The 16,892-nt window shown below is 45.0% G+C and overlaps 1 protein-coding gene across 1 annotated transcript; it reads right to left on the reverse strand.

Moving 5' to 3' along the window:
• Positions 1-4,019: 4,019 nt before the first annotated feature.
• On the reverse strand, positions 4,020-11,807 carry LOC127381765 (ly6/PLAUR domain-containing protein 2-like). The gene is made up of 3 exons (XM_051612491.1): positions 11,662-11,807; positions 6,251-6,370; positions 4,020-4,635 (listed from the first exon to the last, which is right to left on the reverse strand). Exons 1-3 carry the CDS (start codon positions 11,711-11,713, stop codon positions 4,424-4,426), a joined length of 384 nt encoding a protein of 127 aa, XP_051468451.1. The 5' UTR covers positions 11,714-11,807; the 3' UTR covers positions 4,020-4,423.
• Between the last annotated feature and the right edge of the window lie 5,085 nt (positions 11,808-16,892).

Genomic DNA, 16,892 nt, shown 5'->3' on the forward strand with positions numbered 1-16,892 from the left:
GGAAGGGGAGAATACACCATGTATTAAGATAAATGTGTTATAGGAAGCTTAGCTCTACCTACAATGATGTTGTGTTTCTCAAGAGTCCTGGCTGATGCTGGCTGCTCCCTGGGGAAACCTGTCTTAGACAGCTCCAAGGTCCAGAGGAAGGGCTCTCGGGCTGGTAGTCGAAGCAACAAGCTACATTCAGATAGATCTGCAACAATTCAGATCAATCTACAACAGTGCTGGAATAGGTTGCCCAGGGAGGTTTTGATGTCCCCTCCTTGGAGGTGTTCAAGGCCAGGTTGGATGAGGTCTTGTGCAACCTGGTCTAGTGCTCATAGCAGGGAGGTTGGAACCCGGTGATCTTTAAGGTCCCTTCCAACTTTAACCAGTCTATGATTCTATAAATTCATTGTCAAGCTGACAGAATCACAGAATCTTAGGGGTTGGAAGGGACCTCGAAAGATCATCTAGTCCAACCCCCCTGCCAGAGCAGGATCACTTAGATTACCTAGAAAAAAACGCAAATCACCTGGGAGACATTCACATCAACAAAAAATTAGGCAGCAAATCATCACAGCTCCATATAACTGTTGTGAAGGGATGGGATGGATGTCTACTGCAAAGCCAGTCTGTCTCCACTGACCAAGAAAAGTCCTTCCTGGTTTCTTCAGGCAGCTTTTGGATGTGTCAAGTTATCCATTTCTCCCTGAAGCTCTCCTTGCCTTGCACCTGTGACATGAAAGATGGCACTTTCCCAGCACTTCAAAACATTGCTGGGATGCTTGAAAGCCAGAGAAGGGCTTCCTAGAGGTGCCTGTAGTGATAGGATGAGGGTAAAGGATTTAAGATGAAATAAGACATATTAGGAAAAAAATATTTCCTGTGAGGGTGGTGAGACCCTGGCCCAGGTTGCCTAGAGAAGCTGTTGCTGCCCCATCCCTGGAAGTGTTGAAGGCCAGGCTGGATGGGGCTTGGAGCAACCTGGGCTGGTGGGAGGTGTCCCTGCCCATGTAGGGGGGGTTGGAACTAGATGATCTTCAAGGTTCCAAACGATTTGATTATTCTATGCTTAAACAGATACCATTTCCCTGTGGTTTGAGAGTTCTGTTTTGGTTTGAGGGTGCAACTGTGAAGCAACAGTGCCTCACCCACACAAATTTTATGCTTTTCAGGCTAGATCTCATCCAGCAGCTCTGATCCCTGCTGTAAGAGCTGAAGTGCTGACAAACTGGCCAGACATCAAAGAGGTGAATCATCCACAACCAATGAAGGGAGGGGAAGATTTTGCTCCTTCACCTGTGCTTTGTCAAAGTGGTGACAGCTACAAAGATGCACAAATTAAAGTCATGGAGCATGAGCACTGTAATCAGCTGTGTCTAATGCTTTTTAGCTGGTAAGGATCTCAAACAATCTCCTTGATTCAAGTGCATCAGAAAAGGGAGGGCAGAAGCATGCAGCTGTATGAAGAATCCTCATCACTTACTTCTAATGAAATCACAGGGCAGCTGAGTTGTTTGGACTTCTGCCCAGGTGTCACCTTTGGTGCTCAGCCTGTGTCTGTGGCCTTGGCATAGCTGGAGAAACCCCCAACAAGGGCTGCTACACACTCACAGTTTCTTTCTTTCCCAGTGTATGCTCCTTGGTCTGGTTTGTGATGCCAGGCTTGGTACAAACATGAAATGACATTGAAGAGAGGGCCCTTCTCACCCAACTTTGGACATTTTAAAAATAGAAAGCTCCACCAAAACTGTTCTTTTAAGTTGCTTGAACAGGCAACACTAAGAAATGGCCATTTCCAGCCTACTCCATATCAAAATAGATGTTAACAACATGTCAGATCATAGCATCACATAATCATAAAATGGTTTGGATTGGAAGGGACATTGAAGATCATCTAGTTCCAACCCACTGCCATAGGCAGGGCCACCTCCCACTAGACCAGGTTGTTCCAAGCCCCATGGAATCTGGCCTTCAACACATCCAGCAAGGGGGCATCTACAACTTCCCTGGGCAACCTGTGCCACTCTCACCACACTCAGGGAAACTTGAGCCAGTCTCTCACCATATTCACAGGGAAGTATTTATTCCTAATACCTCATCTAAATCTCTCCTCTCTCAGATTGAAACCATTCCCCCTCATCTTATCACCCCATGCTCTATAAAAGTCTCTCCCCAGCTTTCCTGGAGCCCCTTCAGGCACTGGAAGGTGCTCTAAGGTCTCCCTGGAGCCTTCTCTTCTCTAAGCTGAACAGCCCCAACTCTCTCAGCTGTTCTCCACAGGTATTTCTTTACAGCAACATCATAAATAGCTCATTGGACACACAAGTCCTTGTTACAGCTAACTATGTAAACATACTGTTGCACCAAGATAACCAAAATAAACCCCAATTAGGCAGAGCCACATGGCTAATTAGAAAAACTGCTGTTACAGCTGAGCCAAGTGAAAACAAAGCTGAAAACAGGTCAAGACAAAGCAAGTCCAAGCCTCAGCCCTGAGGGTCTGCAAATCAAATAAAAACTTGGCCGCTTACAAACAATCCCAATGTTGTTTTTACTGGGTTACAGAATTATATCATCATCTTTTGCAACTGGGAGTCAAGACTTTTTCTTCTCTGCAGTTTTCTGGTGTCATGGCTTTAGCTCCACCCACCAGATATTCTCTGCTCACCTTCCCAAGCCCAGCAATGTCTTGACTTGAAGCATTTTCAGTACTTCTGCCCATGACTTACGTTCTCAGTGTCCATGACTGCATTGGTATTTTTAGTCTTGTTCCCTGTGATGATATAACCCAATAATCTGGCTCCTGATGATGTATTTGTTTTTTAAATGCTCTATGACATGATCATTTTGTGATGTTCTGGGCCATGACTGCTCTGCTTATCAACCAACACAGGGTAAGGACAGGGGAGTATGAGCACAGAAAGTCATGTCTGAGAAGCAGCAGTGCTGGGCACTGAAATTCTGTGAAGGTTGTATTTCCTTCTCAGTTTTCTGAGGACATAATTCATGTTGGTTCCATGTGCAGAGGTGCTGACACACACTTCTAGACAGGGAATAGGAAGTGCCTAATATTTCAACAAGTAGCCAGCTATTTTGACCATTCAGGCACAAATCCAGGCTGAGGGAGAATGGCTGGAGAGCAGCCCTGAGGAGAAGGACTTGGGGTGGTAGTTGATGAGAAGCTCAACGTGAGCCACCAGTGTGTGCTGGAGCCCAGAGAGCCAGTTGTGTCCTGGGCTGCATCCAAAGAAGTGTGGCCAGCAGGGCCAGGGAGGGGATTCTGCCCCTCTGCTCTGATCTGGGCAGACCCCACCTGGAATACTGTGTCCAGCTCTGGAGCCCTCAGCACAAAAAAGATGTGGACCTGTTGGAGAGGGTCCAGAGAAGGGCCACCAAGACGATCAGAGGGCTGGAGCAGCTCTGCTATGGAGACAGGCTGAGAGGGTTGAGGTGTTCAGCCTGGAGAAGAGAAGGCTCCAGGGAGACCTGAGAGCACCTTCCAGTACTTGAAAGGGGCTCCAGGAAAACTGGGGAGGGGCTTTTCACAGGGGCACAAGAGGTAATGGATTAAAATTGGAGGAGGGGAGATTTATGTAAGACACTAGAAAGAAATCCTTTGGTGTGAGGGTGGTGAGACCCTGGCCCAGGTTGCCCAGGGAAGCTGTGGCTGCCCCATCCCTGGAAGTGTTCCAGGCCAGGTTGGATGGGGCTTGGAGCAACCTGGGCTGGAGGGAGGTGTCTCTGCCCATGGCAAGGGAAGGGGATAAGTGCATTATAAATAACTTCAGTGATCACTACAGTTTTAACACAATGTTTATTCTAATTTAAAGGGTACAGGGAACATAGATTTTAGCCTCCTTGGATCAGATCATTGGCACGGGAAGTTTGGACTCTTGCCTCATATTTTGGACAGCTAAGTGTCTCCTTAATTTCTTGTGTGTAAAAAGAAGATCTAGACAGAAAAAAACCCCAAAAACACAGCACAGAACTGTGGGGTGGAGAGGACCTGTCACATAACTGAATTCCAGCTCAGAAAACTGGCCATTCCAGTTATTCTACTGGCTAACACCTGGGGAAAATGCTCTAAGGGGGTTTGGAAGACTCTTAGCACAGAGTTTTTTGCTTTAAATATACTTCATATACCAGAATTTTTAAGTTCAAAACCAACCAGACCAGCACAGCAATCAAACTCCATAGGTCGTTTTATGGGAGTTGTTCAAGAGTCAATTAAAAAAATTGTGTTGGGTCTTTCTGAGCTTTGCTTCCCTCTTGGTCCCAGAAAAAGGGTGGTGTGGGACAGGTGGGTACTAAAAAAGCAATTCCTGGAAGCTGTCAAGGGTTGATCACAGGGCACCCAACCAGGAAGCTGAGCTGGCAGGGGTTTATTCTCTTCTTCATTGGGTTCTTCAGCATGAAAGGCCTCCCCATCAACTCCTCACAGTCTAGTCCAGAAAAGGGCACAAAGGGAACCTGCTAGCATCCCAACTAGCACCAAGTTGATCCTCAAAGTAGCTGCACCATCAAAGTTGCACAAGTCAGAGTAGCAGCAGGAGACGGGGCGAGTCAGGCCGATCCCGTCCACGTCAGATGGGAGGCAGACAGAGGAGCACGTCTTGGTGAACGTCAAGACTCCCGTGAAGGGATAAACTACAAGGGGAGAAAGAAAGAATACTTAAGAATGGGAGGGATGGAGGAGAACTCTCCTTGTCTCCAGTAAAGCATTAGCTGCCTCCACTGCCGGAGTCCTCGCTGCAGCTCAAACACAATTTCTTTACTTCCTACCAGGAACACAGGAAACAGTTTCCACTGAGCCACAAGGTGAACAGTACCTTGTATCCTCTACATCCTGCCTGGATCAGCTTTGCCTTGCAAAAGGTCAATTAGGCATTTCTTCTGCCTGTGTTTTGACTGAACTCATTATCCTCTGCCTCTCCCACGTGCGAGCAGAATCTTGTCAACAGACCATGCAAAAGAGAGAGCCTCCATCTCCACAGTGTCTTTCTTTACTTGGACAGGTTACCAGCACCATAGGGTCACCAGTCAGATTGACAACACCTTCCTGAGAGCTCCAGAGAACTCAAAGGAATTTCTGTTTTGCTTCGGGATGGCCAGAAGTTGGTCATCCCACCTTACTCAGCCTGCCTCACCGTCTCTGGCCGCTCTGTTTCAAGCAGCTTTCTTAAACAGTTCCTGGGTGGGGAGAGCTCTGTTTCAGAGAATCACAGGATCATTGAGTGGCTTGGGTGGAACGGCCTTTAAAGTTCAACTAGTCCAATCTCCCTGCAGTGAGCAGGGACATCTTCAACTAGATCAGGTTGCTCAGAGCCCCATTCAACATGACCTTGAATGTTTCCAGGGATGGGACAACTACCACCTCTCTGGGCAACCTGGGCCAGTGCTTCACTGCAGGAGGCGAGGGGAGCGAGCAGTCCGGAATCAATGTGATTGATAAAGCAAGCTCCGATTTATTGAATACACAGTGTTACTTTTATACCCTTTTCCAAACCTACATGTAGTGAATTCATTGGATAGTAACCACTTGTAGTGATTTCACTGGACTGCAACTACTTGCAGTGATTTTACTGGATAGTAACACACATCTGAGTTCCAGGGTTCTTCCTTGTTTTCTATTATTCTACTTCTCTACCTTGTCCTTGAGTTAGTTTAAGCTAACAGAGATTGTTTATACTTGTGTTAGGCTAAAAAAAGAGATTGCTTGTACAGCTGCTATTTGTGTTACACTCTCAAGGCCTCTCGAGGAGATAGCAGGGGCCCATGGCCCTGCTGCTCAAGCCATTCTGCAACACTTCACCACCCTCATTTTAAAACCTTTCTTCTGTATATCTAGTCTGAGTCTTCCCTCTTTTAATTACCCCTTGTCCTATCATTACAGGCCCTGCTAAAAGGTCTGTCCCCATCTTTCTTATAGGACCTCTTTAAGTACTGAAGAGGTGTAGGAGGGTCTCCCAACACCCATTGTGCAATGATCTGGAGAGCCAGAACTCTTTAGCTCCATGTCTCAAGCTCAAGTCAACATGTTTTTTCCAACTATGCTCAGTGCTGAGCATTAACTGTGAGTTTGCATTCACTACTTATTCTCTCACATCAGGCAACAGCAGAAGACTGCTCTCTGCCTTGCAGAAGCTCTCTTCCAGGTTCATATACTTCAGTGAGAAAAGGTGCTCCTCTCCACACCAGCAATCTTCACCCCAGAAACACTAACTCATGTTTAAAAAAGGGATAAAGAAGTAATTGCCCTCACCATCCTCCAGGGAATACATTGTAGTCTTGCACATGGTTTCATTCGTTGTGCAGTTCTGGATCCTCAGGCAATTCTCAACAGGAGCAGGTTCATGGCAAGAGTAACATTGCAAGGTTTGCACTGCAAGGAGGAAAAACGTGAGGTTGGTCTTCGTGTGGACCACCAGATTCTATCCATGCCCCTCCAGGTGTCTCTGTGGAGGGTATCTTTCCACAATACTCATACTGAGAAGACAAGTGGAATAGTAAAAGGCATTTGAACCAGTGGAAATGAGAACTACAGAAGTCTGGTGGTCAAAGGACAGCTTCAGATGGGAGTTCAGACCCCCTACATCCAGCCAAGCAAAAAAAGAGACAAACACACAGGAGACCTCCTGATACAGGCAAGTCCTCTAAACACCAAGAGGCTGAATGTTTGGGGCACAAAGACGGTTGGTTATTCTGCTCTTGCTTTGTTTTGAGGGTTTGGTAGGTTGTGGTTTTTTGTTTGTGTTTGCTCTTTCATAACCCTTAAGTAGCCCATGAGCAATTTTAAGGATAAATGTATTTGATTTTTGGATTTGCACCCTAGAACATGCAGGAAATGTGGGCTGAAAGTGCTGGAACCTCCTAACTCCAACAAAAAATGATGAGGGTGACAGAATAAAAAAAAAAAAAAGCAGAAGTAAACTCATTACAATAGTGAGGAGGAGCTGCTTGGCCCAGCTGCTTCTGCCTTATCACTGTGGGGGTAACTGGGTAGCCTAAGATAGGGTGAACTATTCTGTGCAGTTGCTGGATGCCACGGAACTGTTGGAGAGGGTCCAGAGAAGGGCCACAAACATAATTAGAGGGCTGGAGCAGCTTTATTGTGGAGACAGGCTGAGAGAGTTTGGCTTGTTCAGCCTGGAGAGGAAAAGGCTCCAGGGAGACCTTGTAGGAGCCTTCCAGTGCCTGAAGGGGGTCTACAAGAAATCTAGGGAGGGACTGTTTACAAGGGTGTGTAAAGACAGGACAAGAGACAATGGCCTTACACTAGAGCAGGACAGATTTAGATGAGGCATTAGGAAGAAGTTCTTTACAATGAGGGTGGTGAAACACTTGAACAGGTTGCCCAGAGAGGTGGTGGAGGCCTCACCCCTAGACCCACTCAAGGTCAGGCTTCATAAGGCTCTGAGCAACCTGATCTAGTTGATGTCCCTGCTCACTGAAGAGGGATTGGACTAGGTGACCTTTAAATGGACCTTCCAACTCAACTCATTCAATGATTCTGTGAAAATAAATTATGTAACTTCATCCTAACCAGTAAGCCAGAAAAAGCCCTTTTATAAACATGCACAGCAATCCCTCTGCTTTTACTCAAAGCAAACCTGATTGTTCTGTTTTGCCCATTGTGGGCTGATGTTTTGTTCTCACTAACTCTACGCCTGAGAGCTACCCAATGCAGCTGTGGGGAGGGAGCGTCGGCATCAGGCTCAGATTTCATGACACTCATCAGTGGACAAGTCAAAGCCACAGAATCCATGTTCCTTTTGGGGCAAGAGAGAGAGGGAAAGAGAGAGAGAGAGAGAGAGAGAGAGAGAGAGGAAGGAAGGAAGAGAGGAAAAGAGGAAGGGAGGAAGGGAGGAAGGGAGGAAGGGAGGAAGGAAGGAAGGAAGGAAGGAAGGAAGGAAGGAAGGAGGAAGGAAGGAAGGAAGGAAGGAAGGAAGGAAGGAAGGAAGGAAGGAAAGGTGGGAAATGAGTGAGGAAGGCAAGGAGGGAGGAAGGAAGGAAGGAAGAAGGAAGGAAGGAAGGAAGGAAGAGAGAGAAAGAGAGAAAGAGAGAAGGAGAGAAGGAGAGAAAGAAAGAGAGAGAGAGAAAGAGAGAGAGAGAGAAAGAGAGAGAAAGAGAGAGAAAGAGAGAGAGAGAGAAAGAGAGAAAGAGAGAAAGAGAGAAAGAAAGGGAGAAAGAAAGAGAGAAAGAGAGAAAGAGAGAAAGAGAGAGAGAAAGAGAGAAAGAGAGAAAGAGAGAAAGAGAGAAAGAGAGAAAGAGAGAAAGAGAGAAGAGAGAAGAGAGAAAGAGAGAGAGAGAAAGAGAGAAAGAAGAAAGAAAGAAAGAAGAAAGAAGAAGAAAGAAGAAAGAAAGAAAGAAAGAAAGAAAGAAAGAAGAAAGAAAGAAAGAAAGAAAGAAAGAAAGAAAGAAAGAAGAAAGAAGAAAGAAAGAAAGAAAGAAAGAAGAAAGAAAGAAAGAAAGAAAGAAAGAAAGAAAGAAAGAAAGAAAGAAAGAAAGAAAGAAAGAAAGAAAGAAAGAAAGAAAGAAAGAAAAGGACTTAAATTAACAGACTCATGTCCCCAACACATGTATAGAATCATAGAATCATCCTGTTTGGAAGGGACCTTGAATATCACCAAGTCCAACCATAATCTAAATCCCCCTGCCATAACCTGATTTACTCACTCAATGATTAAATCATGTCACTATGATTTCTTTTAAACTATATCTACATTTCTTTTAAACACTCCCTGGGATGGTGACTCCAGCACCTCCCTGGGCAGCCTGTCCCACTGTCCAACCACTCTTTTGGTAAAGAAATTCTTTCTAATATCCAGTCTAACCCTCCCCTGGAGCAGCTTCAGGCCATTTCCTCTCATCCTGTCAATATTCACTTGGGAGAAGAGGCCAATCCCACCTCCCTACAACCTCCTTTCAGGTAGTTGGAGACCCAATACTTTCTTAAACCTCACTCTGACTAACTGATTCAAACACGAAATATGGGATGGAGAAGGTACTGGATCAGGAAGTGTTTAATGCAATAAAATAACCAAAATTTGGAATGAAACAACAATACTTTTGCATATGAGGCAGCTCCCCAGCAGCCATAGCCAGCTGGCATCTTGCAGAGAAGAGAGGAAATACCATGACTTGGATACTTAAAGAGCTGTGCCCTGAAAGCCCCGTTTTAAACAAGCTTTGGAATAACAACCTGGTCAGTTTGTGATGTGTGGGGAGATATTTGTGAGGATAACAAACATGTAGTGGTCCCATTTTGTCCAAAGAGCCCATGAACTTAGACATAGATAAGCAGACATACAATAGCTTCAAGAATAACTTCAAGTATGAAAAGGAAGAGACGTATTAGAAGACTTTTTTAAAAGAAGTAAATCAGCTAAAATATTTTGATGTGGTTACATCACATTCTTTTCAGAGTGCTGAAAGCAAAAGAGGAGATTAAAATGCAGAAAATCTAGTGATTCCTTAGAAGGTATTTTAGTAACTTCACTTGGACATTGGCAGATCTTCCATCCTTTAACTCTCACTGTCATTCCAGGAAATGCCAAAATTACACAGATTCCACTCATGCCCAGAAGAAAGCTTGGAGGAACTGCAGATACATCAAGGTTTTAGCCCAGCTTTGAAGAGGAGAAGGTGTGCAGAAGAGATTTGTCAATGCTTGACTGTGAAATCCAAGTATCCACCCTGACTCAGCCCACCTTCATGAGACAGGGAATTGATGGAGGACAAGAAGGGAGAAATGTGGCAGCCCTGGGTCACAGCAAGGGCTTCTTCTCCCCAGCCTCCCAACTCTTGACAGTGTCTCATGAAGGAGGATGGTAAAATTAGGTTGGTGAATCAATTATAGACTGAATTTCACCTCATTCTGTTGCTTTCCTGCTACATTCTGCCTTCTAGATTCTGTCCATCCCTTAAGGAGATCTGACCATAGAGCCTCCTTCTCTCTAAGCCACCCTCTGCCATTTAATGATGTTCCTCTCTGAACTGCTGTCTCTCCACTGAGAAGAGAACATGATTCCCCAGACTGAACAAGGTATAAAGATGAAAGGAAATACCTCCTGCTCTGGAGACCCTTGATGATTGATCTCTGCTGTAGCAGCTGTGGTGAGCACAAGAAGCTCCCATTGATCTTGACACAGCAGAAGCATCCCAAGGTTTTGAACTACCAGTGACCAGAGCCAGGATACATGTGCATTACACAAAAGACAGGGCTACTGTTCCACCTCTGGGTCTTCCTCTCCAAACAGCAGCTGTATTCTCCCAAAAATATTACCAGTCCCCCTTCTTTCTCTATCCACTTTTCCTTTCTCTGCAGAATCTGCTTTGCAGACTCAAAGCTGGAGAAAGGAATATGTCCTTACATAAAAAGGAAATAAATACAAAGGAAAAAATCCTAATGTAGCTCCACTTCTCAGGCAGGCACAGATAAAAACCAGGTCCTGCCCTGCATTTGGAAGATTTGTGCAGAGCATGTGAATGTTCCAATTAACAATCACAGCTCCTGCACTGACCCTGCAGAGGACTTCCCTTGGCCTCTCAGGCTGACACCAACTCTAAGCTTGGGATCATCAGTGCAAAAGAAGTTTTTGTGCAGGAGGTTATTCTGGTGGCAACATCAAGAGAAGGGGATTCTATGGCCAGGTGTCCACTATGCAGTCACCTTCTGCCATTAGAGTTTATGGCATCACCACTCATGTGGGTCCTTCTGTGATGGGGTGGAATTCCCTATTATCTAGGGAATAAAACAACCAATATCCCAAACAACCTTCCACGGCTGGCTTCACGGAGCTGGTGATGAAGAAGAAGCAACTGAATCCCCCTGATAGAGGAGGAAGATTTGCATGACATCCCTGAATAACCTGAACTCATGGGGCTTGTTCCCTACCTCCACATCCCAGATAGGTCACCCCCAATATCAGGCTGCTGTTGTCTGTCCCCCTTGCCTGTATGCTCCAAATCTATCACCTCCAACAGGCCTAATGGGGACAGAAAGGAAGGAGGGAGGATTGATGGGGGTCATTCCCTGTGAGGAAAAGCTCTCAAATTCTCCTGCAAATTGGAAAATCCCTAAAACTCTTCCCACTTGGTTGTTTTCCAAATTGTTCTTGACTTCATGCAAACCACAGCGTGTTAATAAACAGAGCTAGAAACATCAGCTCTGCAGTACCTGGGCCACCAGCTTTGTGTCCCAGCCCATCTTTTCCACTTCTACTAGTGGAAGTTTAGTAAACCACATATGCAATATGTAATTAGAGAGAGTCTCTACACTCTGCATTAAACTGGTTAGCTGGGTTCCAGGATTAAGTATCAAAAGAGGAACAGCAAGTTGAAAACACACCAAAGCACCCCCAAAAAAGTAAATAAATAAAAGAATAAAGAAGATGAGAGTGAGATTGAGCAAGAACATGTAAAAAGGGAGAGCTGGAACTTGCATTAAAGCAATCACACTTGGTAACACTTCTCCCACTTCCTAAGCAGCCTGGGTGAACAATAAGAGTGAGACCATGATGGTCTCAAACATCTGACAGGCTGGAAATATCCCAAAGATGGATTTTTTGGCTGAAAACTGCTCAACATGGGAATCATGGACTTCAGAGTCAGCAGGATGCCATCATGCTGTGTTTCCTGCAGAAGTTTGGTTAAATCAGAACATGAACTTACCAAATTCCCTGCAAGTGACAGCAACCAACAGAAGAGACAGGAACACCTTCATCTTGCACCGACCCTCGTTGCCTGGTCACTGGGCTTCCACCACTCCTCACCAGTAGCTTTAATGGCACACCCCCTGGCTCCTTGCTGTGTACCAATTCTGACCTGAGACCAAATTCTACTGGAAAAAACAAGTCTAATTGAGCTATAAATGTATTGACCGAGCTCCAAAGCAAGCCCCACCTCCTGCCATAGCATCATCTCATGTTCCTTGGAGAATAAAATGACGGCTTGTGTGGTGGACAGTAGCTGAGGCTGTTTAATCTGTGTGCTCTGCAGCTTAGGCTTGATGTGTAAAAACAGGGGCATTAAATAACACCAAGTCTCCCTGTCTCACCCCTTGTTGGTATTTCTTCTTTTCTTGCTGTGATTAGAGAGCTGGGCATTAAACCTCATGTGCTTTTCTCCTCTGTTTTTAACTCCAGCAGGGACCAGGGTTTGTCACCAGGAGGAGAAATGGAAAGCTCTTTTACAATCCCTTACTCACTGGGAACATCATGGTTAGGATTTTGTTATTCTAGTACCTCTCCCCAAGCTGTGAGCAGGGCTTCAGGGGGCTGGGAGCACGACATCTCCCCCTCTCCTCTCCCTGCCCTCTATGGACACAGGTAGTGGGAGAAATGGGAAGGCAACAGAACCAGACATGAAAGTCTGGGTCAAGGAAGTTTCCCAGGCTCACTATCCTGAGCTTTTTATAGAGGATGATGCCTGGAGAAGCCCCTCTGATCTGAGCCAACCCTCTCCAGGTGTGGTGGTAAGTCCACTACTTCACTTTCTAAACACCTTGGCTTTCCCCTCCCCAGACATTTCTGTCCAAGCCACCTGTCTGCTTTTCCTGTGGTTCAGGCCAGCCCCAGGTTAGTAAATCCTCTCACAGTGTGTGATGGGTAAGTTCAGTTGTGGAACTGCAAAAACTGGTAAAGAAGAGCCTTTCTGTGGTGATTCCAGGTGCTCCCACAACATACACTTTGAATAAGGCAAAAAAAAAAAAAAGGAAGGAAAGCTGAAACAAAGATGTTCTTGGAGATGTTCCCACCATATCTGTTGTCTATTGCACCACTGAAGGAACCTTATTCAGGGTTAGCAGCACTCAAATTCTTGCCATGTTAAAAACAAAAGGTCTTCTCTTACATCTAGATAAGAAACCCAGTCCTCATCTCTCCAAAACCTCCAGTGACAGTCTTGTCATTTGAACAAGCCCTTCCTCACTTCTGAACAACAATTCTGGGTGATCTACACCCTCAGGAATTCACACTATTTTTTTGTCATGGTTGCTTCCATAACACAGTTATCATGTTGATTATGAAAGTTTAGCAGCTCTTTCCAGCCCCAAATGATCCAGGGAAAGGCATTTTGGTATATTCATGGTTTGCAATTCCTTGTGTTCAGCAGAAAATTTTACAACCCTGTCAAGAAAGGGGAAATATGCTGATTGTGTTGGCTTTGTTCTTAGAAAAAAAACACAACCCTGAAAATGGAAAGGGGTGTGGTTTCTAGTTTCTGGTAATAAGTGGCCTCAAACAATGTGTTATAGATTATTGGTTTCACATGCACAGCTGAAATGTGATCATCATTACATTGTAAGTTTTTGGATGGAAGAGCAGATCATTGAATCATAAGATCATATGTTGACACCCTGCTTAAATCCTGGGCCCTCCTTCAGTTTGGAGGGTTATTTTGGGGGGGAGTGACAACATACCTCACTTGTTTGTAGTTTCAGTGGATCTTATCTGAGTCTTTAAGCTTCACCTGAAATGTTTCCTCTTTTATGCACACCCTACACAATCATCTTGCAGTGTTGGCAAGTCACCAAAGAAATAACAAGAACAAACAGGAACATCCAAACAGCTTTTTTGTTGAGCTCATTTTCTTCTTTTGTGGGTAATTGCAGCTTATTGTGTTGGTGGTTTTCCATTAACTACAGAGAGGAATAAATATTAAAAGACACGAGATGTATGAATCTGCCTCAACAACCCACAAGATGGATTTGACTTTTAAAAAAAAGACATTTCCTAGTGTGTGTTTCCAAAGGCCAACGGGTACAAGAGCTCTGCATTTCTGAGGAGTTTGTTATCATAAATAAAAGGAAAAGTTCAGATTTAAATGTTTACTTCCAGCCTGAGAGACCTGTACCAAACCCCTCTCTTGTCCTACCTGGCCAGTTGAGACAGTCTCCGGGTGGAGGCATCTGCATCTGAAGTGAACAGTTCTGCACCTGTGCTGGAAGTGGTCTCCAAATCTCAACACCTCTCAAAGAATTTGCTCATGCTGCCTAATTACCAGGCTGAGGAGGTCCCACTGGGAAGTCCCAAGCTATGCCCATCCACCTCCACTGCAGTTAACTGTGGGTTAAATGTGTGCTTAGAGCAGTGCAGGCACCAGCTTTGATTGGGAGACAACTTCTCATCACTTTAAATTCTCCATTGTCCTGATTCTAACCATTTCTTTAAGGATCTCCTAGGAATCCCACGGCTTTCCAGAGAAGACAGATGTTGGACCAAAAGCTAATATTGGATTCAAAAGTATGTGTGTCATGCTGACACGATAGTTTTATGCACTAGTGCTGATCTTTTGCTGCACACCTACAAGCAGACTCCTAGAATCACAGAATTGTTTTGGTTGGAAAGGCCTCTAAGGTAATCAAGTCCAATCCTTAACCCAACACAGTGCCAAGTCCACCAATAAACCATGTTGCTCAGCACCACATCTGCATGTCTTTTAAATACTTCCAAGAATGGTGACCCCACTGCTTCCCTGGGCAGCTCCTTCCAGTGCTTGATCTCCCATTTGTTGAAGAAATTGTTCCTGGTTTTCAATCTAAACCTTCCATGACACAACCTGAGGCCATTTCCTCTAGTTCTATCCCTTGTTACCTGGGAGAAGAGACAAACCCCTCTTGCTCCAGCCTCCTTTCAGGGAGTTGTAATGAGCAAGGAGGTCTCTCCTCAGCCTCCTTTTCTTCAGGCTGAACAACCCCACTTCTCTCAGCTGCTCCTTGTAAGACTTTTGCTCCAGACCCTTCACCAGCTTCTTTGGACAAGGTCCAGCACCTCAGTGTATTTCTTGTAGCAAAGGGGCCCGAAACTGAACACAGTATAGGTAGGATAAACCCAAAAGCACTCCTTTGATATTATTATTAAATATTATTAAATATCTCAAAATCAGACACAAAGAAGCTGAGATACAGAAAGGTTAACTAGCCTCATGAAGCAATGTAGTAGTAACTCCAGAAACAACCAGCATTGTATTCCACATGGTTTAGCCACCAGTTTATGCTCCTTTTTCATCAGTGATCTGATATTTTTGTCAACCTTGGTAGGAGGTGCATGAGTTAAAAGAAGCAACAGGAGTGAGTGGTGGCTTGAAAGCCACTTACTTAGAGGTTTATTCTAGGCTCTGTCCATGATTTGCTAGCTGACCTTGGAAAATTAACCTCAGTTAATCAGTAAACCTGCTCTCGTGCAGACTGCCAGGGATTAAACTAGCATGAACTTCACCTCTGATGCATCATGTCTCCCTTCTAACTCTCCTAGAAACCACAATTGTCTAGAGGTGAGAGCCCCTTCACAGGTGAAAGAGATTAATGAAACAGATTTTTGTGCCCTCCTGGGTTTCCCTCACTGATGAGTAATGGAAAAGCAAAGTCAGAAATCAACAGTGCCAAGCCTGAATCTGGCCTATCCCTATGAATAATGCATCAGGAATCCAACCCTGCAGCTCTCTTAGAGCTGTTTCCACTCAAGCATCACTCATTAGCTCATTAGTCACAGCAGCCTTATTCCTACTAATTGGTTTTACTACAATTCCCTACAATGTATGGCCAAGATCCAACATGTCTCTGTCTGTCTTTAAAGCCATTACAGTGGCACAGCTTTGCAAGACATGCCAGCTCTCTCTCAAGCTTATTGAGCATGTAAAGGTTGGGTGATTCCCAGAATCGAGTTGCTGGAAGGTGCTTTTAGGGAATGGGCACGTGTCCCCTCAGGCTGATGAGCCACAAGCTCCAAGCAGGCTGTTGAGCAGAGAGCTGTGACCTTCTCACCTGGCAGCAGCTCATTCTGCTATGGATTGGAGCTGCAGATGAGTATAGAGAGCTTCTCTCCCCACTGCTTTGCACCTTGGTGCTGGACTGGGACGTGAGAGATGCTGGTCGGTGCAGAACCTGGGGCAGCCAGGTCAGACCAGACCGCAGATGTGAAACGTTTCATGAACCTTGCTGCTCTTCCCAAATTCCCACCACATCTCCCTGTAACTTCTCCTCTGCCCCAGGCGTGTGCTGTACTTGAGAATCAGGGATGCTTTGTATATTCAGCAGGACAGGAAGGTAGGGAACAAGATGATTTCATTATATAAGGATTCCTGTTCCCAGTATGTAATTATTCACCTGCCTTCCCCGCTCTCCCCAGCCTTTGGTTTTTTCCTCTTTTTTTCTGTTTTTTAATTCAATGCAGGTTCCTCTTATCTCCAGGTTGTAATTTAGACTAACCTCTGTGTAGCACTTCACTTCTTCTGGGTGGGACCTTCATAGTTATACTGGCCTGGCCAGTGGCCAGCATATGTATCCAATGGTCCTATGGGGGAATCTTATGGGAATTAATAACTCTTAGAGTGTGTCCTCCCTCTCTGTTCATGATGTGCATAAGAAGGATTGATCATGTATTTATAACCAGTGGGAATTTGTCTTCCTTCCCTGACACTTTTTTTTAGTTTCCTCTTTTTCTTTTTGCTTTCAAGCTGGTACCTTTTTCCCTTCCCATCAACCCTGACTGAGGCACTAATCACTTGTTTGGAGATTATTTGCCCCATCCATATTTCCAAGGCATTGTTAATGATGCAGGAATGTAAATCACTTGCTCAGTTTAGCTGTCACCTGCTTTAATTATCCCCTAAGTTCCTGCAAAACTTAATCCAATGAACAAGAGATACTTTCCTATCTGAGTCACTTCTCACTGACTCAGAAGAACAAGGACAACACATGTACAACAGTAGATGACCTGACTGAATTGAAGCAGTTTTGCCTCCAGGCCCTTTTCATCTCCCTGTAATACTGCAGTGCTTGGCAGTGAAGCTGGAAATATCCACTTGTTTGGCTGAGGATTGGCAGGAGTCTGTTTTCAGTTTGAGTCTTCCCAAACCAGTAGAAAACATGTCTTGAAGATATCTCCACTGCCCAGGTGACAGGC

Source organism: Apus apus, chromosome 2, assembly GCF_020740795.1.
Source record: "Apus apus isolate bApuApu2 chromosome 2, bApuApu2.pri.cur, whole genome shotgun sequence".
Taxonomy (NCBI): Eukaryota; Metazoa; Chordata; class Aves; order Apodiformes; family Apodidae; genus Apus; species Apus apus.